A 23,987-nucleotide genomic window follows, 5' to 3' on the forward strand; every position below is an offset into this window, starting at 1 on the left:
CTGTTATTAACTTATAAATTTAATCTGGTTTTAACCCTTATAAGATCCAGTTCTGGAACATTACTACAAAGAAATGTACAAATGTTGACTTTTCTTCTGTTGTCTTGTTTATTTTTTATCCAAGTTTCCCCCCTTGCTAAGAAATATTTATTCATTGTACCAGATTATTCAAAAGAAGTCAGTAAAATGTCTTTTCAAATGTATTTTTTGTACAAATGGTTGTACAAAATGCAAATGTTTATGTTGTATTTAAAATAACAGTTTCATAAACTCTTATAACCCCCCAAAATCTAAAAACATATTTTCATTTCCAAAGTACTCCAAAAAACCTGCAAAACTCCTACAGATTTAGTGCATTTATTTATGCTTTACTGTTTAAATAATCTCATTAGATGTTATTTTAATAATCTCATTAGTTGGGTAAAAGTTGCGAACAGCAGTAATAATAAACATGTGAACTTGGGCCTGATCGGAGCCGCTTTCAGAGCTGTCTGGGTCTGGCTGCTGGGACGGTTCTGGTAGGTTCCCAGACTGGCCGGAGGGGGCGCTGTTGTTCCGCGCAGCATAAATCCATCGGGAGAAGAAGGATCAGAAGCTATGAGAACATTTGTGGAGATACATAGTGGGGAAAAATGATCAGTTAATGAAATAGAGCAGGGGTGTCAAACGTACGGCCCGCGGGCCGGAACCGGCCCGCCGAACGATTTAGTCCGGCCCGGGGGCTAAATGCATTATCATTATTCATGAAAAAACATATACTTCGTTTAAAGTAATTCTGAAAGTTAAGAGTGAGGAAGGTCAGGAGAAAATCAGCCCAATTGGGGTGTCAAGAGAAATGAAAAAGAAACTAGGAGACGTTGAAATGGTAAAGATTTAGAGAGACGGAAACCTATTGATAGAATGTAAGAATATAGAGAAAAGAATAAGGCCTTCAATGTGGATAATATATGTAAAAGAGCTGAGCTGGAGAAAACAATGTTGGGAGGAAATAAAACAATTAGAGGGGTGATCTATGGGATCCCTCTAGATGAGGATCTGGAAAAATTTAAGAGAAATATTGTTGGAGCAAAGGTGACTAATGTGAAAAGGCTGTGAAGAACTGTGGATGGTGAGAGAGTGGGGAGTCAGTCAGTCCTGGTGGAGTCTGAAGGAAAAGAGCTGCCAAGTAATATAAAAATAGGATTTATAAGTTTCCAAGTCAGACCTTATGTTCCTCCACCACTTCGGTGTTTTAAATGTCAAAGGTTTGGACACATTGCGGCAGTTTGTAAAGGAAAGCAGAGATGTCCAAAATGTGGGGAAGATCATAAAGAATGTAAGGAAGATGAACAAGAGAAATGTTGTAACTGTGGGGGAATCATAGGGTTACGTACGGAGGATGGGAGGTAAGGAAGAGGCTAAAGAAGCTGTGCAGATTAAAACATCTACAAATATAAGCTATGCAGAAGCTGTAAAAAATGTGAAGGAGCAGGAAAAAAGAGGTGGAGCAAATGGGGAGTCAAACAATACAGCAAACTAAAATACTAGCAGAAGAAAAGGTCACTTAGTGGAAAATCTAGTTTTATTCATAGCTTCTGTTATCAACTGTACTGATCAAGCTAAGCACAAAACCAGAAGATTAATATAATAGTGAGAGGAGCTGAAATATTCTTGGGCTTTAAGGAAGGAACATGGGAAGAAATAAATAAAAAGTTAGAGGTGGATAAGAAGTCGGGACCAGCAAGTGAAAGTAGTTTATGTTCATATTGCAATGGAGCGCTAGGAGTTTGGTAGCTAATGGACAGGAATTTAAAGGTTATATTGACCAGCTTGAAGTCCAACCGGATATAATATGTGTGCAGGAAACTTGGTTAAAAGTAACATTAGATTTTGTGATTAGAGGATATGATGGTATAAGAAGAGATGGAGACGAGGGAGGGGGAATATTTATAAAACCAGGGATAAAATATCAGCTTTTAGGAAAACAACTAGAATTCATAGTAATTGAGTTCTGGGAGCAGGGAAGTAAATTTAAAATAATAAATGTTTATAATCCATGTAAATCGTTATCGGCTGAAATAATGGTGGGATTATTAGATTATTTGGAGGGGAGAGTAATTTGGTGTGGGGATTTCAATGCTAATAGTTCACTGTGGGGTAATAGTGATGATAAAAATGGGCAGGTTATAGAAGAAGTGATGGAAATGAAACATTTAGTTTGTATTAATGAGAGAAGGGGAACAAGAATCAATATAAGAACGGGGATGGAATCAACTATTGATCTAACAATTGTATCAATGATATAGCTGGTATTTGTGATTGGTCAGTTGATAAAGAAACTACAGTAGGTAGTGATCATTATCCTATAACTATAAGGGTAGGAATAATTGGAAATAAGTATAAAAATAGTGGGAAGAGATTGAACTTTAATAAGGCAGATTGGAGTAAGTTTAGATATTTGAGTCAAATGTATTTAGAAAAGGTAGATTTTAAAATGCATATAAATGAAGTAAATGAAAGAATCTCAAAGATAATAACAGCAGAAAACTATTAAAACGTCAGGGAGTATTAATGATAAGAAAAAGGTGCCATGGTGGACAAGTGAGTGTAAGGAAGCAATTAAATTAAGAAATAAAGCCTTGAAGGTATTAAAACATAACCCAGTTTATATGAACTTATTGATTATAAAAGGAAGCAAGCAGCAGTAAGGAGGATTATAAAGAAAGCTAAGAGATTATTGGAGACATTTTAGTAGTTCAATAGGGAGAGATACAAAAACTGAGAAGATTTGGAAAGTAATTAAAAAATGAAAGGTATTAAAAAGAGTTTGATTATCCTGTATTAAAAGTAGAGAATGTTAATATAATTAGAGATGAGGATAAAGCTGAGGTATTGGCAAGATTATTTAGTAAGATACATAGCACAAATAATATTAGCAAAGAGGGAAGAAAAGGAAGAGAATATACGGTACTTAAGTATAAAAATTTAATACAGAGTGATGAAGAAATAAATCATTTTTGAATGTTGAGTTTACCAAAGTGGAATTGAATTGTGTGTTTAAAAAGACCAAAAATACAGGAAAGATAAAATCTGGTATAGAATGATAAGTCAACTCAGTGATAAGTCAAAAGATATAATATTACAATTATTTAATAAAATCTGAGAGGGAAAATGACCAGAGTTATGGAAGGAATCTATTATTGATTATTATTATTTGCCCATAAAGCAGCAGGATGTACATTCAATCAAACATCTCCTGGCATGTCTAGGTGACATTAAAGCTTGGTTGGCCTTGAACTTTTTAAACTTTAATGAAAACAAAACAGAGGTGATAGTGTTTGGACCCAGTGGCTCCTGTGAGCCCTCCTCTGTTGACCTGGGACCTTTGGAGGAATATTTTAAACCTTTAAGGTGGACAGTGATTTTAAATTGGACACCCAAATTAGAGCCGTGGTTAAGACCAGCTTTTATCATTTAAGGCGATTGGCATCAGTGAAATCTTTTCTTTCCAGGCAGCATTTTGAAACGGTGATCCACGCTTTTATTTCAACTCGATTGGACTACTGTAATGCACTTTATCTGGGAGTCAGTCAGGCGCTGCTCTCACGTCTGCAGCTAGTACAAAATGCTGCTGCACGACTTTTGACAGGAACTCGAAAGAGGGAACATGTGACCCCTGTCCTGGCCTCACTTCACTGGCTGCCTGTATATTTTAGGATTCATTTTAAAATTCTTATGTTTGTTTTTAAATCATTGCATAATCTTGCCCCGGCTTACCTCTCTGAGCTTCTTCATCCCTACGTACCCTATCAGTCTCTCAGGTCAGCAAATCAGCTGCTCATGGAGGTACCGAGAACAAAAAGGAAGCTCAGAGGGGACAGGGCTTTCTCTGTCATGGGCCCCAAATTATGGAATGACTTACCTTTGCAGATCAGAGAGGCTCCTTCTCTGTCCACTTTTAAAGTTCATCTTAAAACCCATCTATTTTACTTGGCTTTCAACACCAGTGGGATCTAGTTTTAAATTGTATATTTTTGTTTTTAAACTGTTTTTAATTACTTTTTATTATGTTGTGTTTTTAAATTGTACAGCACTTTGTATCAACTGTGGTTGTTTTAAAGTGCTTTATAAATAAAGTTGGTATGGTATGGTATGGTATTATTGATTATTGATAGCTAAACCAGGAAAAGATCATTCAAAACCAGAAAGTTATAGGCCAATAGCTTTAACTTCAAACTTATGTAAAATAATGGAAAAATTATTAATAATAGATCAGTGTATTATTTAAATAAAAGGGATATATTTCTAATGATCACAGTGGTTTTGGTAAAGGGAGGAGCACTAATGACTCAACGTTATGTCTGGAGCAGGAAGTTAGAAGAGCTCAAGTAAACAAGGAAACTGTAGCGGCAGAATTTATCGATACTGAAAAAGCATCTGATATGATGTGGGTGGAGGGCTTATTAATTAAATTACACAAATTGGGGATCAAAGGAAAATATATGAATGGATTAAAGACTTTTTAACAAACAGGAAATTACAGGTAAGAATTGGTGAAGCAGTTTCAGGTAAATATGTAGTGGAAAATGGAACGCCACAGGGGAGCATCATAAGCCCATTATTGTTTTCTGTTATGATAAATGACATATTCAGAAATATTGGAAAGGATGTGGGTTGTTCACTGTTTGCAGATGATGGAGCAACATGGAAAAATGTTGAGTTTATAGTAAAGAAATGACAAAAGGTCATTATTGATATAGAGTTGTGGGAACTGCAATGGGGATTCAAATTCTCAGTGGATAAAACTAAAGTAATTATATTTTCTCAGAAAAAAACAAACAATAAAATTAAAATTATATAATCAAAAAGTAGAGCAGGTAAAGAGCATAAAATGTTTAGGTTTGTGGTTTGATGAAAAATTAAAATGGAATATTCACATCAAAAAGATTGTAGATAAATGTAAGAGAAAGTTGAATATATTGAGGTGTTTGGCTGGTAGTGAATGGGGGCAGACAGACAATCGTTAAAACAGATTTATACAGGGATGATAAGATCCAACTTTGATTTTGGTTGTTTAGTTTACAGTTCAGCAGCTAAAACTCATCTGGATAAATTAGACAGTATTCAACATCAAGCATTAAGATTGTTTACTGGAGCCTTCAAAACAACACCTACAGCAGCATTAGAAATAGAAACAGGAGAAACGCCATGGTGTAAGCTAGCTAAATTAGCCTCCTGGAGGCTAATTGTACCTGTACACTGTACCTGTGCTTAATACGTTTAATTAGCCATGATAGTCACATAATAGTGTTTATAAGCCTGCTTGTTGTTGCCACTTTCTAAAATTGGAGGGTTGCTAAAAACATCTGTGCCGCTCGGCTGTGATAATCTTTAAAGTTTTGTTTATGAACCCTGTCTGAATACACTGATTGCAGCCAGATCATTTACTTGAATTAACAACTTTACCAACTAGAAAATGGCACAGAATAAGAATATTGTTTCCACTCTGATTGGCTGCTGTTAGGCTTACTAATTTTAAGTTGAATATCCATTGCATTTTTCTTAGACACCTGTGAAAATAATTTCTATTCACATGGCTTTTTGTTCTCTGGGAAATTATTTTTGATGATAAAAACAGAAATAAGCATAAAAATCAAAACATCTACAATAATGATGGTAACATTAATAATAAAATAATAGTCAGTGAAAAGTAGCCTACAAATTCTTTGGTGGGGGCGGTGAGGGACCTGGATGAAGGCTGGGGGGCGCTGGCCCAAAAAGGTTGAGAAACACTGGTCTAAACAAAGTAAATCCTCATGAAGATTTTATCAACCTGCCTATGATTTCACTGCAGACCTTCAACTTCCTGGTTCTGCTGCTCTGAAAGAAAAAACTACAACCCACATGAGCTGTGACGTCATCAGTTACGCAACATCCGTCATATTTACTTTCGGTTTGAATTACACTGTTAAGGTGCGACTCTGATCAGGTTGTTGGATCTTTATTTGTTGTTCAGATGTTTTTCTTTGACTCTTTTGATCGTTTGAACAAATTGTAAGTTTGATTTGTTTACTTGAACTTTGTCTTCAGGAACTTTCCTGTTTCTTTCTGCTCTCTAAAGTTTGGAGAAAAGATTCACTGCTTATTTCAGCTCAAAGTTTCATCTCTGCTGATTGAAGGTCAGAATTATATTACTGATGAACTGGAATCAAAATGATAAAAGGACGATGTTTCTATGATTTATTCTCTGAAAAATCTGCTTCATGTTTTTATTATCTGTAATCAAACTCTGGTCTCCACCATCAAGGTCAAAAACAACAACTTGTTGCTTCCTTTCAAAGTAAAATATCTATATAATCTTTGAAGCAGAATATAATCCAATCACTGCAAATGATTAATTATTTGTTAATCCACTTGTAGAGATTAATAATGAACTAAAATCCTTCCTGTTGTTCAGGTTGAATCAGTGAATGTAAATGTTGCTCCATGTCTCCATCTAGTGGACTGATAGTAGAAGTGCAGCAGCTGATGCAGCTTCCTCTGCCTCTCTGCTGTCTGACTGCATTCACCTGACACTGATATGAAGCAGAGAAGAAGAGCCAATCAGAGGAGGAGCAGCTGATCTTTTTCCAGCACTAATGATGTAAAGGATGATCAGAGTTGATGTGCAGATGAATGATGTGTGTTTCCTCTGCAGGTGAAGCTAGAAAGTGTGTGTGAGCTGATGTGAATTCAGCAGCATGGATCAGTGTGAGGACAGAGAGGAGGGAGTCCCTCCCTCTAAAACCACTCTGTGTGGGGAAGATGAGAGCCAGAGCAAAGGTCAGAGGTGAGGTCACCATCTCTAACTGTCCACAGCCCTTTTCACACAACATTCACTATATCAGGCCAAAACAGACGTGGTGATGAAGCTGCTGCTGCTCCTCTTTGCTGCTTCATCCAGACTGAACAGATTCAGTTTTAATCATCATGTTTATGTCAGGATCCATCAGAGACTCAGACCAGAACCAGAACCAGAACCCAGCTGTGTGTCCTTTAAGAGCGACAGGTCAAAGGGTCCGATCATTAACTTTAAATCTCCTGGATCTCCACCATCAGAGAGGTGAGCTGTTTCTAACTGCTGTAAACTGAACCAGTAAGTTTCAGATGTTCCCAGTTATATTTACAGAGTTTTGATCCATTATCTAAACCAGCTGCTCTGTTCTAATGAAAACACCTTCATATCTTCATCTCTGGGTGATGATGATGATGTTCTGCTGCTTCCTGGCTCCATGTCAGACTAACAGTGGGACACATTTCCACCAGCCACTGGGAAATACCTGGTAAACCAGTCTGGTCCATCAGGACTTGGTTCCTGTGTGCATTGTGAGATCAGTTCAGCAGGAAGGAAAGCTTCATGATGTGGTTGGTGAGATCTGCTGGAACTCAACCAGACTGAGCTGATGTGGACCATCAGAGGTTCTGCTGGTTCTTAGTGGATCAGCAGGAACATTAAATCTTTACTTGGATCATCTGGTTCACTGCTCACATCCAGATATCACTTCATGGACCTTTACCTTCTGATTGTCTCTGTGTGGACAGATATAATGTGAGCTCACTGGCTTCCAGGATCTACAGGATCCATTTTAAATCCTCTAGAACATCCAGGAGAGGATCCCACATGGACACACCCACATATCTCAGAGCTCCTCCATGTCCACATCACCTCAGATCCAGTCATCAGAACCTGATGGATGTCCCACACTGTCCTGAAGACCTGTGTGGACAGAGCCTTCACTTCCACTGTCCCCAAGCTCTGGGACTCTGTCTCCACCAGCATCAGATCTGCTGACAGTGTGGACAGTTTGAAGTCCAAGTTCAGCACCAACTTTTTAAAATGTCTACTGGTGATTCTGGTGTTACTGGTCTTCATCCTTGTAGTTCATCTTCCTCTTTCTAACTTCTTTGTATTGTGTTCATGTGATGCTCTGTTTTCTGCTTTAATGTGACACTCTTAGTTATTTTATTAGTAAATATTGCTGGATGAATATTTCCTGCCTTCCTGATTGTTCCTGGTTCCTCCACAGAGTGGACCAGCAGAGCTCAGAGGTTCCCAGTGGTCCGTCTGCCCAGCAGCATCAAACACAGCTGGACTCCATATTTATGGTCTGTACATGAACAACAACTACTTTTCCATGGTTCTGTTCACAGTCGTCTCCATGCTGCACTTTGTAGACCAGAGGACTGTCAGTCTGTCCAACATCCATCTGGTGTTTGGCTCCATGATTTCAGTCTGATGTTTCCTTCATCTATTATTCTGTTCCAGCTGCTGGAGGAAAACATTGTCACTTTTGTGAAGAACGAGCTGAAGAAGATCCAGAAGGTTCTGAGTCCAGATTACCCAGAATGCTTAGAGACTCAGAGAGAGGATGATGAGGTGTTGAGAGGTGATGATGAAGAGCAGAGGAGGAGCAGCAGAGAGGCAGTGATGAAGATCACACTGAACTTCCTGAGGAGGATGAAGCAGGAGGAGCTGGCTGACCGTCTGCAGAGCAGTAAGAGGATTTCTACAAAGATTTGACCTGATGGATAAATGACACATTTACTGATGTCTGAAGAAATGGAATCACATTTATTTAAATCATCTTCAGAAGGTATTTTTGTTTCATCTCTGATTTTACTTTTTGTGTTATTTTAGAACATCTTGCTGCAGTTTGTCATCATCAACTTAAATCTGGTCTGAAGAAGAAGTTCCAGTCTGTGTTTGAGGGGATTGCTAAAGCAGGAAGTCCAACCCTTCTGAACCAGTTCTACACAGAGCTCTACATCACAGAGGGAGGGACTGGAGAGGTCAATGATGAACATGAGGTCAGACAGATTGAAACAGCATCCAGGAAACCACACAGACCAGAAACAACAATCAGACAAGAAGACATTTTTAAAGTCCCACCTGGAAGAGATCAACCAATCAGAACAGTGATGACAAAGGGAGTGGCTGGCATTGGGAAAACTGTCTTAACACAGAAGTTCACTCTGGACTGGGCTGAAGACAAAGCCCACCAGAACATCCACTTCATATTTCCATTCACCTTCAGAGAGCTGAATGTGCTGAGAGAGAAAAAGTTCAGCTTGGTGGAACTTGTTCATCACTTCTTTACTGAAACCAAAGGAATCTGCAGCTTTGAACACTTCCAGGTTCTGTTCATCTTTGATGGCTTGGATGAGAGTCGACTTCCGCTGGACTTCCACAACAAGGAGATCCTGACTGATGCTACAGAGTCCAGCTCAGTGGATATTCTGCTGACAAACCTCATCAGGGGGAAACTGCTTCCCTCTGCTCTCCTCTGGATAACCACACGGCCTGCAGCAGCCAATCAGATCCCTCCTCAGTGTGTTGGCATGGTGACAGAGGTCAGAGGGTTCAATGACCCCCAGAAGGAGGAGTACTTCAGGAAGAGATTCAGAGATGAGCAGCAGGCCAGCAGGATCATCTCCCACATGAAGACGTCACGAAGCCTCCACATCATGTGCCACATCCCAGTCTTCTGCTGGATCACTGCTACAGTTCTGGAGGATGTGTTGGAGACCAGAGAGGGAGGAGAGCTGCCCAGAACCCTGACTGAGATGTACATCCACTTCCTGGTGGTTCAGACCAAAGTGAAGAAGGTCAAGTATGATGGAGGAACTGAAACAGATCCACACTGGAGTCCAGAGAGCAGGAAGATGATCGAGTCTCTGGAAAAACTGTCTTTTGATCAGCTGCAGAAAGGAAACCTTATCTTCTATGGATCAGACCTGACAGAGTGTGGCATCGATATCAGAGCAGCCTCAGTGTACTCAGGAGTGTTCACACAGATCTTTAGAGAGGAGAGAGGGCTGTACCAGGACAAGGTGTTCTGCTTCGTCCATCTGAGTGTTCAGGAGTTTCTGGCTGCTCTTCATGTTCATCGGACCTTCATCAACTCTGGAGTCAACCTGATGGAAGAAACACAAACATCTAAAAAGTTTTTATTATTTAATAAACCTAAACTAAAGTCTCTCCATCAGAGAGCTGTTGACCAGGCCTTACAGAGTCCAAATGGACACCTGGACTTGTTCCTCCGTTTCCTCCTGGGACTTTCACTGCAGACCAATCAGAGACTCCTACAAGGTCTGCTGACACAGACAGGAAGTAGCTCACAGACCAATCAGGAAACAGTTCAGTACATCAAGGAGAAGATCAGTGAGAATGTGTCTGCAGAGAAAAGCATCAATCTGTTCCACTGTCTGAATGAACTGAATGATCGTTCTCTAGTGGAGGAGATCCAACAGTCTCTGAGTTCAGGAAGTCTCTCCACAGATAAACTGTCTCCTGCTCAGTGGTCAGCTCTGGGTTTCATCTTAGTGTCATCAGGAAAAGATCTGGATGTGTTTGACCTGAAGAAATACTCTGCTTCAGAGGAGGCTCTTCTGAGGCTGCTGCCAGTGGTTAAAGCCTCCAACAAAGCTCTGTAAGGACACACATTGTTACTGCAGGTATTGTTGATGGGTAGAAATCTGCTAATTATGAGTTAAATATTCATGTTTCAGTTTATATTTTGGTGCTTTGTCTCTTCAAAGTGTCCCACTGGGGGGGATGAGCAAGAAAGAAACAGACTTCCTTCAGCAGCTGAACATAATGTTACATATTCAAGCAGCAAAACTCCTCCACTTTATGTTAACATTGAAATGGATTAATATAGTTAATTGTGTCATTTTATAATTCTCTTTCCAACCTCCTTGTTACCTGTAGTTCTGTCATTTAAGGCTGGAGGCCCAACTACCCAGATAGCACAGAATGATTGAAACAACATTGAATCAATGTCAGCCAGAAACATTGAATCAACGTTGAACGCTGACATTGAAACAACATTGAAAGTGGTCGGTGACTTGTATGTTGAATCAACGTTAGGGTTTCAACCATAACTGACATTATATCAATGTTGATTCAACCATCATCTGTATGTCAACTTGTATGTATATTTGTGTTGATAGTACATTGAATCAGTTATGAATCAATGTTGATTCTACATTATATCAATGTTGAGTCAACCATCATCTGAACGTGGATCTGCATGCATATTTGTGTTGATTCTACATTGAATCAATGTTGATTCAACACTCATTTGACTGTGGATCTGCATGCACATTTGTGTTGATTCTACATTGAATAAGTTAGGAATCAACGTTCATTCAACCATCAGCTGAACGTGGATCTGCATGCAGATTTGTGTTGATTCTACATTGAATCAATGTTGATTCAACACTCATTTGACTGTGGATGTACATGCAGTTGTTTTTATATTGAATGAAAGCTAAGGATTTATGTACATTTTACATCTGATAGGTCTACATCATAACATGCCACTAAAAGTTTCTTTACTGGTGTTAAACACTATTATTGGCAGATGATGCGTAAACTGTGTACAAAAGGTTAAAAATGACAACATGGGTTTGATTTAACATTTTATTTAAGAAAAGAGGGACAGATCTTTAAACATATTTGATTCCTTTTTGACTGTCAAAACAACAGTATGTTGTCCACAGAAGAACAGAGTCCATGAAGTTAAGCTTTGTACTGTATGAAGTAGGGAAACAGTACAAGTTGTGGTATCCCCAGTTTGACTCTGGTTGGCGTCACTTTGATTCCTTGCGATGTCTTCCTCTCATTCTGGCGCATAATGGAGCCACTTCTTGACAATTTTGCTGCAGTCCTCAAGAGTCAGCTTTCGGTCAAACTGCAGAGCAACAGCTGAAAAAAATAAAAGTGAGGAAGGTGCCAGTTAGAAATATGATAAACATTTGAAAAGTTCTGAAACACAATGAAAGATTAAACAGTGTACTGGTTACAGGTCTGAGAACAAATACAAACCATATAGTTCCCCATGTAAACTCACTGTTAAATTAATATCTTAATCCTTCATTAATATTTATCTTAATGTTTACATATACAACTGCATTTACCCATCAAGCTGCAGTATAGTGTAGGATTTATGATATTGATATTAAATCAATATTTAAAATAAAGGGCTGTTTATCAGAAAACCTAACAATAAAACTCAGGGAGGATCAGGTTTATTTAACACACCAGAAACAAATAAATCGAACAAAAGGTGATTTATAGTGTAGTTGGAAAAATTATAATTTATACAGAATAAACTTCCATCAAATAGCTGGTTCAATCTTCCATCAACTACAAATATTTCCAAATAAGTTGATTAAATTCCTTAAAAAGTGTCTATATGCTAATAAAGATCCCACACAAGTAACAATAGTCCAGTTCAATTTAACCAGTTACCAATCCAAGGATCAACAGACTGAATCAGTCATTAGCAGGTTTAGTTCAGTGTTTCACCTGCCTTACATGTTAAGTGTTTCCCTTCTGCCTCACCTGGATTGAATCTGTGGATGATTAACAACCTTCTGCACTTCTTGATGGCTGCAGACAGTCATGTAATCATCCAACTCAGCTGTTCTGGTACAGAGGCTCATTTAAGCACGACCCTAAGCATATCATAATAAAAAGTTAAAAACAAGTGATTACTATCACAACAATTTAAAGCCCACCTGGACCAGCCAGCCTTACACTTCCTTGTCCACCACATGTTCTCCCAGACCAAACAATAGGCCCCGCCCTATTTTAAAAACTCAAATCCCACAAAATCTCGCAGGATTTCATACTTAGGCCTGGAGTGGTGGGTAGGATGAAAATAATACAAAAGGAGACATGACCTCAATTATTAAAAATATCCGTTTTGCCCCAAAATAACCAGGATTACTATGGGCACAAAACAATGCCCTTATTTTTCAATAAACACATTTAAGATCAAAGTAATATTGAAAAACTTACCATAAAAGTGCTCAGCAGAGAATTCAATTCAGAAGCCAGTAGCAAACAAGCCAGCAGCAAAGTGGCTTTTTGGTTGGGACAAACCACAAGTGTAAAATTGGGGAGGTGGACTGTACAACTCCTAGTACAGACTTGTAGATGTTTTTGTGTCAACACATTATGCACAGTAGTAATAATATTTACAGACAAGTAAGAAAATGTACAGAAAGGAATCACAACCCACTGTTCTCAACATGTAGTGCTTAATTTGAAACATGATTAACCCCCACCTAGTAATAAAATGTTCTGACCCAGAGCTCAAGGAGGGGGAGGGAAGAAGGAATGAGAGGGGGTAAAGAGGAGAAGGTTGGGAGGAGCGGCTGGGTGGGGGAGGCTTGGGAGGGAGTAGGGGGAGATGAGGAGGTTATGAGGGATGCAACAAACTGCCCAGATTGCACACAACAGTAAATAAACGTTGAATTATAGTTAGAATGGTTGATTTTTGGTTGAGGTCAACAACTGACGGTTGATCAACCATCAAACAACCATCCACCTCCAGCCAAGTAACCAATGTTGAAACTGTGTCATTGAGTCAATGTTGTTTTGTGGTTGAAATCTAATGAATGAAATGCTAATGTCTGATCAACGACTGATCAATGTTGAATCAATGTTGAATCAATGTCAGCTCTTTTGCCACACCCCTTCCCCTCCTCTCCTCCTCATCAGAGCTCTGGGTCAGAGCATTTTATTAGTGAGTGGGGGGTATTACATTCTAAATTAACCTCTGTAAAGGATAGTGGGTGAAGATTCATTTCTGTACATTTTCTTTCTTTTTCATAAAAAAGTCCTACTGACCATTTGTGTGTGATATATTGACACAAAAACATCTACAACTTACTACAAGGAGTAAGGAGTGGAGCAGTCCACCCCCACCATTTACATGAGTGGGATGTCCCAAACACACAGCCACTTCGCTGTTGGCTTGTTGGCAAAAGATGTTAATTCAATGTTGAATTGCCATCATGTGCAATCTGGGCAGGCGCAGAGCTATGGGGGGGGCTTAAATATCTGATTATAGACTGAGAAAGTCTACCGCCTGTTGAGAAAGGTCTATTTAATGTTAAAGTTACTTTCCCTCAATGGAATATATACTAGTCAGTCCCAGTGACCGTTTCACTCACGGTTTAGCCGATGTGTGTCCTGGGTAAAGATCAACCAAAAAACGCAGACCAACCTCCCCGCCCCTCGCTCAACAGTTTCTGGTAGCGCAGGCGATAAACGTCAGGGGCCTGGTGATTCATTAGGGGTCCGGTAATTAGCCCCGCCCCCCGGCCCAACGCTGACTTGTTCCGCTAGTGAATCTGGGTACAGAACAGAATCACAACTCAGTGTTGTCAACACATAGTGCTTAAGTTAAAACGTGATTAACCCTCACCTAAAAGGGGTTGTGCTGTGGTGGCGCAGGGGTTAAGCACAAACCACAATCAAGGACTCAGTCCTCAACACAGCTGTCACAGGTTCAATTCCTGACCTTGGCAACCTTTGCTGCATTACCCACTTTCCTGTCAATTAACTATCAAATAAAGGCCACTAGCCAAAACAATCTTTTAAAAAATAAAATGTGAAAAATGAAAAACCCTCACTTAAAATTAAAGTTGTTTCACCCGATTGAGGGGTAGATGGGCCCAGGTGGGGGGAAAGAGGTGTGTGTGTGTTTTTGGCGGGTGGAGGGAAGGGGGTTGGGCGTTTGAATGGCAGGCGGTGGTGAGGGGTGCAAAAAACACCTGAACACTTTGATTACTAGTTTTTCCCCAAACCTTATCCTCAAGGCAAACTGACCTGCATGCTTTCAGTTCAGCAAAACCTTGTTAATCAAATGTTAATTAAAATCATGTGTGCTGAATTAGGGAAATGGCTAAAACTTGCAGGGCAGTGTGCCTGGTGCCGGTGCTGAAAAACACTGGATTCGATGTGGCATTTCAATCAATGAATGTTAATTGGCTAGAATTGAATGGTTGTTTGATGGTTGATCCAGCTTCTGTCGTTGACCTGAACCATACATGCAGCCTTTGTGATCATAATTCAACATTAAATTAACATCGTGTGCTATCTGGGTAGTTCTTCCCCAAACCTTGACGTCAATCAAACTGACCTGCGTTTTTTCAGTTCAGCAAAACCAGACGTCAATTAATATCATGTGTGTTGAATTAGGGAAATGCCTAAAACTTGTAGGGCCTGGAGGACCAGTGCTGAAACACACTGGATTCGACGTTGGCATTTCATTTATTTGATGTCAACCACAAAACAACATTGATTCAATGACACAGTTTCAACATTAGTTAATTGGCTAGAATTGAATGGTTGTTTTATAGTTGATCCACCATCAGTTGTCGACCTCAACCAAACATGCAACCTTTGTGATGATAATTCAACATTGAATTAACATATTTTCCAACAAGCCAACAGCGAAGCAGCTGTGTGTTTGGGACATCCCACTCATGTAAACGGTGGGGGTGGACCGCTCCACTCCTTGTAGTAAGTTGTAGATGTTTTTGTGTCAATATATCACACACACACAGTCAGTGAGAATTGTTATGAACAAGTAAGAAAATGTACAGAAAGTAATCACCACCGACTATCCTCTACAGTGCTTAATTTAAATGTGATAACCCCCGCTCAGTAATAAAATGCTCTGACCCAGAGCGCTGATGAGGAGGAGAGGAGGGGAAGGGGTGCGGCAAAACAGCTGACATTGATTCAATATTGATCAGATGTTGATCAGACATCAGCATTTCAGTCATTAGATTTCAACCACAAAAAAACATTGATTCAATGACACAGTTTCAACATTGGTTACTTGGCTAGAGATGGATGGTTGTTTGATGGTTGATCCACCGTCATTTGTCGACTTCAACCAAAAATCAACGATTCTAACTATTTTTCAACGTTGATTTAACATCATGTGCTATCTGGGTATAGAATGAACCAGTTCACAACAAATACAAAGGTTGTGTAAAATCAGATGGTTCCTTCTCTGTCCAATAAAACATTGTTGATTTGAAAGAACATAAATCCTGATGAATAGTTTAATACCAGATTTTCCTCCCTGTCTCCTCAGACTGAGTGTCTGTAACCTCTCAGAGAGAAGCTGTGAAGCTCTGTCCTCAGTTCTCAGCTCCCAGTCCTCCAGTCTCAGAGAACTGGACCTGAGTAACAACAACCTGCAGGATTCAGGAGTGAAGCTTCTCTCTGCTGGACTGAAGAGTCCAAACTGCAACCTGGAGACTCTCAGGTAAAATGTGACCAATCCTGGTGAAACCAGATTTCTGTCCTTTACCTGCTTTCAAAGATGATGTAATTATTATTTGATATAATAATTGATGTCTGACTGTGACATGGTTAACCTGCTAAATCTCAACACATAATAATGGATCATTTTCATTTCCTCCAGGCTGAAAGAATCATAAAGAAAGTTATTAAGAAAAGTGGAGGTCAGGCTTCCACTGATAGTGTAACTCTGGATTATTGACAGAACAAAGGAGATTATTGCAGATCTTTCCAACCAGCAGCTGTCAGACTTTCTCAACCATTGATGGGGAAATGTTGATTTTTATCATCTACAAAAGGAAATACAGTTTTATTAATATTTCAAAGTATTAACAGTTTAAGCTCCAGTTTCTTGACTTTTTTCCTCTCCTATAAATGTCCAGTTCAGACCTTGGGCTCTACCTCAATGTTCTCATCATGTGATGAATTGTGTGTCTGCAGCTTATCAGGCTGTTTGGTCTCAGAGGAAGGCTGTGCTTCTCTGGCCTCAGCTCTGACCTTTAACCCCTCCCATCTGAAAGAGTTGGACCTGAGCTACAATCATCCAGGAGACTCAGGAGTGAAGCTGCTGTCGGCTGGACTGAAGGATCCAGACTGGAGACTGGAAGCTCTCAGGTATGGAGGAACCTGCTGCAGGAGCAGAGAAGGTCTGATAGAGGAGGAAGAGGAGAAACGTCTTTAGTCTGATGGGAAACATTTAGTTTGCTAGTTATATATTGAGATTGGAGCCATGAGATTTATAAATGAAGGAATAACATGGTAAAAATATGACTTGTTATTCTGATTCCTGATTTTCTCTCTTAACAGGCTAAACAACTCAAGTTATTTCTGTTATTTTTGACTTTGTAACTTTGCAAACAACATCCCATTTAAAATGTTGGAATCTTTCACATGGTGCTGAAAGAACCCAGGAAACCAACCCAACTACTCAAACTACAATGACATGGTAGTCAGAGCAGCAGGGGGCCAAATATAGCTCCATGTGGAACCAAGAGGTTGGAGAGAGAAAATCTGTTTAAACTGTTTCCTATCAGAGTTCAGTTTGTCTCTCTGTCTTCACATCATGGGGGGGCGGGGCTTCCACTGATTGGTCTACTGAGAAAATACAACGAGCTGATTGGCTGATAGACAGGAAGTTAAAAATATGCAGATTAATGACATCATGAAGCTGATAATCTTATCATTGAAGATATATGGCTGAGAGCAAATGTAGATTTTATAATAAGTGGAAATGGTTAAGTGAGGAGGATGAGCAACATCTAGAAAAGTTGATCTACATCCAGAGAAACGAGTAGAGGATCTGATCTAGAACACAACTAATATCAGTCAGAAGCTTCTTCAAATTCATTGTAATGGAGGCTACAAGAGATCTTTCCTGCCCACAGCATCATCATCTAACATTTAATTTCCCTTTGGGATCAATAAAGCATATTTGAATTTTAATACAGCAATAGAAAGAATAATAAATTAGTTGAAACCTACTAGACATAACTCTTCCAAACATTAGATTAGAATCAGTGTGAGCCTCCACAGCAGCCAGACTCCATCAGCCAACTGTTGCCTGGTCTCTGATTCTCCCACTTTGTATTTATTTCACTAAGACTCCCAGAACCACTTTATGACCAGATTTGGGTTTAATAAAACCTTTGTTAAAAATGTAATCTGGTCTGGACTTCATATGTCGTGTGTCTTGTGTGATGACAGAAGGACTTTAACATTTTAGGAGCACATTCCTTCCCAAAAAAACTGCTTAATAACATACTAGGAGAATCACTCAATGCTGTAATATTAGTGACCACAGTTTTACTCTCTTAAAGTTTGTTTGACACCACCATTTTGAGAGGCACCTTTAGTGTCAGGTTGGGGCGTTTCCCCATCTTTAACATTTGACCAGTGCAAAGTTTTGGTTGTGTCTGAGTGTTTTGTTTTCTCCATTAGTTGTGTCATACTTTTTGTTTCTCAAATGGAGTTTTGTTTGGAACACATTTGGGACAATCCTACTACTGACCAGTATGACTGTTGGATAAAAGAACAGCTTCTTCAACTGCTGCTCAGTTTTCCATCTCTGTATCCAAAGAGTTGAAAAAGATAAAGATGAAATCTGAGATTCTCTCTGCTTTGATTCAAGTTAGTGTTTTTCCTCAAACTAAGCCTGATGCTGATCTTCAACCAGCTTTGATTCTCAGGATTGACACTGGATTCATTAAGTTCATTGTTGCATTTTATAGTTCTCTTGCCTTGCAAGTTTTCTTGCTGCCTGTAGTTCAGTCCTTCCAGACACCCAACTATAGAATAAACTAGATCTGAAAAAAGGCACAAAAAGACATGAAACAAGACACAACCTTCAGGCTTTCCCAGAAGATCATAAATCCTGATGAATAGTTTAATACCAGATTTTCCTCCCTGTCTCCTCAGACTGAGTGTCTGCAACCTCTCAGAGAGAAGCTGTGAAGCTCTGTCCTCAGTTCTCAGCTCCCAGTCCTCCAGTCTCAGAGAACTGGACCTGAGTAACAACAACCTGCAGGATTCAGGAGTGAAGCTTCTCTCTGCTGGACTGAAGAGTCCAAACTGCAACCTGGAGACTCTCAGGTAAAATGTGACCAATCCTGGTGAAACCAGATTTCTGTCCTTTACCTGCTTTCAAAGATGATGTAATTATTATCTGATATAATAATTGATGTCTGACTGTGACATGGTTAACCTGCTAAATCTCAACACATAATAATGGATCATTTTCATTTCCTCCAGGCTGAAAGAATCATAAAGAAAGTTATTAAGAAAAGTGGAGGTCAGGCTTCCACTGATAGTGTAACTCTGGATTATTGACAGAACAAAGGAGATTATTGCAGATCTTTCCAACCAGCAGTTGTCAGACTTTCTCAACCATCGATGGGGAAATGTTGATTTTTATTATCTACAAAAGGAAATACAGTTTTATTAATATTTCAAAGTATTAACAGTTTAAGCTCCAGTTTCTTGTGTGTTTTCCTCTTGTGAAAATGTCCAATTCAGACCTTGGGCTCTACCTCAACGCAGCGGCGTTGGATTCATTTTTGAGGTATTGGGGCCATGGGGTGTTTCGTCACCTCTGTTACGCACTTTGAATGTCAGGCTCTTGTTCAGTTGATATGATGGCTCCTGTCAATCAATTCAGTGGGTTTGTCGCCATTTGTCCCGAAGTAAACAGTAAACATCCCTTACCTGGTGGACAACGTTTCTGAGTCTACCATGCGCTGCGGTCATAGAGGTTTGGTGGAAAACAATCAGAACAAAATGTAAAAGTTGTCAGTGGGGAGCAGAAGGCAGCTTTACACAGAGCATTAGATGGTGGAGTGGACTTTATTCCATTTTCAGAACTGGAGTCCGGAAAAATGGAAAAGAGAATAAATGGCTGCAGCCGATCTGAGAACAGCTGAACACAGATCGACGGGATTAAAACACCTGATTGGATGAAGGTTTTGTCATCATTACATCATTGGTGTGAACAGTAGCGGGTTAAACAGCTGTCCAACCGGGTTCTGCTCTTCAGTTCACCACACACACACACACACACACGCACACACACACACACACACACACACACACCTACACACACACACACACACACCGGAGACCCGCCCGAACCGGACACGGTAAAAAGCTCTGCAGGATCCGACCGCTCTTAGAACTACAGGAGGATTCAAACTCCGCTCTTCATTTTCACCTTATAGAAAAAGCGCCAAGCTGCCAAATTCACTAAAGTAAACTGACCAATCAGATTCAGGCTTTGTGCGCACCTCCACGGACTCACACAGACTCGCTACGTTTGGACACAATAGATCTTTTTTCTCCTAAATGTTAAAAGTAAAAAAATCTAAAATGATTCTTTTCTGTTTCACTTAAAGGAAAATCTCAAGGTAAACATGCAGCTGCGGCTTCCTGTGTTCAGCTACTGTTAAAAGTCCAAAATACGCTCAATAGAACTATGGGGAGGACAGATAGATATGACAAAAACCACGACTGGTCAAATATTTGCAATATTAAAATAATAATAATAAAATAGATGTCAAATGTCCTCCAGCAATGCCAGTTTAGAGCAGCAGGACAACCTAGTGGATCATCACGTTACGGCGCAGCAGCGCTTGGATGCTGCGGGTCTAAAACCAAAAGGCAGCAGATTATATTTGCTGTTCCACAAACTGAGCGGGAAAGAGATGATATGTGTGGGACAGATGACCAGTCAGACTGCTGACAATATTTTATATTAAAAACAAAATGAAAAACACCATTAACTTTAATGTGCTTGTTATTTAGCAGACAAACATGAATTTCAACAGAGACCTGAAAACCATCAGTAGCATCGATATTTATGGCTCCTGATGGCTGATTGGCATCTGGAAGAGCAAAGAGGAAAAAGTAAACAAATTCACACAATTATTTTTTGATCTGAGCCAAAATGATCTGCTCTGGGCAAAGTGTGGGTGAGCATTTGGTCCGACCCGTAAACGGACATGATGGGCCCGATCTCTTTTTCTGTTTTTCATCCAAACGTCATTAGAAAGAAAACATCGTCACAGCTCTATAGATGGAGACAAATACAGAAATCTCATTTAATCTTTAGGCAGAACTGGTTCAGACCTGGACTGGATCAGAGTCAAAGCCTTTTTTCAGATGTCAGACCGGTTCCTGATCCCAACCCGACCCGAAGCTCCGCATGTGGTGAACCTTTGGATCACTGTTATGATCTGGAGCCTCAGATTTGGTCCTCAGTGCTGGAGGTTTTATCTGTACCTCTGTCTGCATAGAAACACAGAGAGATGTCAGTCGGACTGTCAGAGTTGTGTGCAGCCTGTAAATGTCTGGCGGGACCAGCGGACAAGCAGGGCCGTAAAGTGGGGGGGCCAATGGGCCCCTGGCCCCCCTATTCCGGCGCCTATGGCTCAATGTTCTCATCTTCTCATCATGTGATGAATTGTGTGTCTGCAGCTTATCAGGCTGTTTGGTCTCAGAGGAAGGCTGTGCTTCTCTGGCCTCAGCTCTGACCTTTAACCCCTCCCATCTGAAAGAGTTGGACCTGAGCTACAATCATCCAGGAGACTCAGGAGTGAAGCTGCTGTCGGCTGGACTGAAGGATCCAGACTGGAGACTGGAAGCTCTCAGGTATGGAGGAACCTGCTGCAGGAGCAGAGAAGGTCTGATAGAGGAGGAAGAGGAGAAACGTCTTTAGTCTGATGGGAAACATTTAGTTTGAAGAGAAATATTTAGTTTGATCATTAAATATTTAGACGCCTCATCTGGAGGCAGAGATCATTACCCAGTTTTCTGGAATATTCTCCTGACTAAGAACGGCTCACAAGGAAAATGAAAGAGTGGGATGGATTTAATAGAGTTTAATAGGGACTCTGACTAAATGAATAAAAGTGAAGTTCAGTTAGATTTCCATGATGATCTACTGATGACAGAAAGGACTTTAAAACAATATTTGATGGAGCTCCAGACCAATCAGCCCCAAGGAGCAAAGATGAGAAGAAAAGTAACTCCATGTTGGTCAGATGGATGTTTAAAAGTTCAGAGAGAGAAATCAAGATTTTGAACTAAACTCACAAGTGTGTATAGCGCCACCTGGTGGTGCTGGTTGGTAGAGGAAGTGCTGAAAGGTTGGAGGTGTTTGTCAGAGGTGTGTGATGATGGAAGCCTCTCCCTGGTTGGTGAGTCTGAGCTCAGAGATCAAATGTTTGGTTCTTGTTGAACTCTTTGTTGAATGTGATGCAGCTTCTCCTTTTTAATGTTTGTATTTCTGGATATTCCAGTGAGGCCACAGCAGGTTTTCAGCAGCAGGTTGTTTAGTGTTTCATTCCTTCATCTGTGTGTGGGAGTGTGGATGGAGCAGGTATCCAGGTGTTGATCAGAGTTTAGATTGATTGGATTTTAATGCTGATTATTAAATCAGGTTGAGCTTCCAGAAATGTTTCCTTAGTTTCCTGATGTCCTTTTAGGCTTCAGTGAGTTTCTTCAGGTTGTTACTGAGGGATTTCCTTTCTCCTCTCTGTTGGAGCTTTTCCTGTGTTTGGAGAAATGAGTTGTGCTGCAGCAGCACCAACTGTCCTTCCTACATCCACTGCAGTTTGCAATCCAGATGTTGGACTGTTCCTTTCTCAGTGGAGGACAATGTGTGTCTGAGAGACATGTAATGTCCATGTTTGCTGCTGAAAGAGACTGATGGTCTGACCCCCCTCCTCCTTTCAGGGTGGAGCCTGCTGGAGGCCGATTCTTGACACCAGGTCCATGGAGATGTAAGTGTGTTTTTCATCTGATTCATGACAACAAAGCAGCTCACATTCAACCATCTTCAAACTGTCACATCACTCATTCAGGATCATCATCAAAGATCAATAAATGATCAATAACTGCAGCTGGATTGTGTTTGTTCTCTCCATCAGATTCCTGTCAACTCACCATCGACACAAACACAGTGAGCAGAAAACTCAAACTGTCTGAAGACAACAGGAAGGTGACATGTGTGGAGGAGCTTCAGTCATATCCTGATCATCCAGACAGATTTGATTTCTGGCCTCAGCTGCTGTGTAGAACTGGTCTGACTGGTCGCTGTTACTGGGAGGTCGAGTGGAGAGGAGATGTTGATATATCAGTGAGTTACAGAAGAATCAGGAGGAAAGGAAACAGTACGGACTGTTGGTTTGGATATAATGATCATTCCTGGAAACTGAGATGCTCTGATGAAGGTTACTCTGTCAGGCACAACAACATAGAAACTCGTCTCTCCTCCTCCTCCGTCTCTAACAGAGTATCAGTGTATGTGGACTGTCCTGCTGGCATTCTGTCCTTCTACAGAGTCTCCTCTGACTCACTGATCCTCCTCCACACCTTCACCACCACATTCACTGAACCTCTGATTCCTGGATTTAGGTTCTATTGGTCCAGTTCTGGTTCTTCAGTGTTTCTTTGCTGATTTGAGTCTAAAGATTTTCCTCCTGTCAGAGAACCTCTCTCACTGTTGAACAGATAGTTCATCTCTATAATCTTCTGATTGTAGAGATGTACGTCAGTAGCACGCCATTGGTTGAAACTTTCCAACACACACTGAAGAAGATGAGAAGGTATAAAAAAAAAGGTTGATGTGAAGACTTGGAGGAGATTTTTTATGTTGAGACTATGGAAGATTGTTGAGTATTGAACTGATGAAACTGTAATGAGGAATCCGTGGTAGTTTAATAAATCTCCAGCTCATCTATGGCCTAGCAGCAAGAACTACGTCTCTGTGCGTTTTTTCTTTTACTTATATATTTAAGAGTATAAATATACTATATTTATACTCTTAAATCTTAAATTTATACTCTTCAATACCAGGAGGTCTGGAGTTGGTTCCTTCAGCAGATTTCTGTGCAGGGCCGTGCAGAGACCACTAAAGGGGCAGGTGCTCAAAAAAAAAAAAAAAGGGGGCACATCTAACTGCATTTTAGGACAGAATGCAGTTAGATGTGCCGACGGGCATTATGTGCCCGTCGGCACCCTCCATACGGGGTTTTGGCGCCCCCTCCGGTGCTGTGCCCCTATACGTTGCATGCGCTTCATACCCACTTTTTGCGCCACTGCTTTTATTACATACATTATATCTATCATGGTAATTCAGGGTGAGTTATTTTTAATTCTAAATGAATATCCTTGTCGGACTTTTATTTAAGTGCTATTCTCCTTCAAGATACATTTACCTAACGCCAGAATAAATGCAATGTACATTATGCAGCAAAGGAAATTAGAAGACATTTATCCATTATGGAGATGATCGGTTTTGGATGGGCGATGTGCCCCTATGGCATAAGCAATAGTGAAGAATGACTGATATCATTAACGATAC

At 40.2% G+C, this 23,987-nt stretch overlaps 3 protein-coding genes and 1 long non-coding RNA gene across 5 annotated transcripts in view; 3 read left to right on the forward strand and 1 right to left on the reverse strand.

The window, feature by feature from the left end:
* The window catches only part of LOC148156142 (NLR family CARD domain-containing protein 3-like), a 159,217-nt gene that overhangs the window by 115,364 nt on the left and 19,866 nt on the right, over positions 1–23,987 (forward strand). The window lies entirely within an intron of this gene.
* Positions 5,938–10,485, forward strand: LOC106911410 (NLR family CARD domain-containing protein 3-like). Its single transcript, XM_088010623.1, has 3 exons — positions 5,938–6,033; positions 6,677–6,808; positions 6,962–10,485. The coding sequence occupies exon 3, from the start codon at positions 8,938–8,940 to the stop codon at positions 10,450–10,452; it is 1,515 nt and encodes a 504-aa protein (XP_087866749.1). The 5' UTR covers positions 5,938–6,033; positions 6,677–6,808; positions 6,962–8,937; the 3' UTR covers positions 10,453–10,485.
* Positions 11,430–12,935, reverse strand: LOC148156150 (uncharacterized). 2 transcript variants are annotated; one of them, XR_015764728.1, is made up of 3 exons: positions 12,827–12,935; positions 12,368–12,480; positions 11,430–11,728 (listed from the first exon to the last, which is right to left on the reverse strand). It is a non-coding gene; the product is annotated as an uncharacterized LOC148156150 (long non-coding RNA). The 2 variants fall into 2 exon arrangements; XR_015764727.1 differs by having other exon boundaries at positions 12,368–12,832.
* On the forward strand, positions 22,335–23,380 carry LOC148156151 (stonustoxin subunit alpha-like; the record flags this gene model as incomplete). Its single annotated transcript, XM_088011332.1, has 2 exons — positions 22,335–22,404; positions 22,552–23,380. Coding segments are annotated over 2 exons (600 nt in total), but the record flags the coding sequence as incomplete, so codon positions are not given.

The sequence above is a fragment of the Poecilia mexicana genome, unplaced genomic scaffold (assembly GCF_051168715.1).
Source record: "Poecilia mexicana isolate PSO_F unplaced genomic scaffold, ASM5116871v1 scaffold_12, whole genome shotgun sequence".
Classification (NCBI taxonomy): Eukaryota; Metazoa; Chordata; class Actinopteri; order Cyprinodontiformes; family Poeciliidae; genus Poecilia; species Poecilia mexicana.

Bases quoted from the DNA above. Each gene is read 5' to 3' on its own strand.
- LOC106911410 (XM_088010623.1), top strand. From the start codon at position 8,938: ATGACAAAGGGAGTGGCTGGCATTGGGAAAACTGTCTTAACACAGAAG.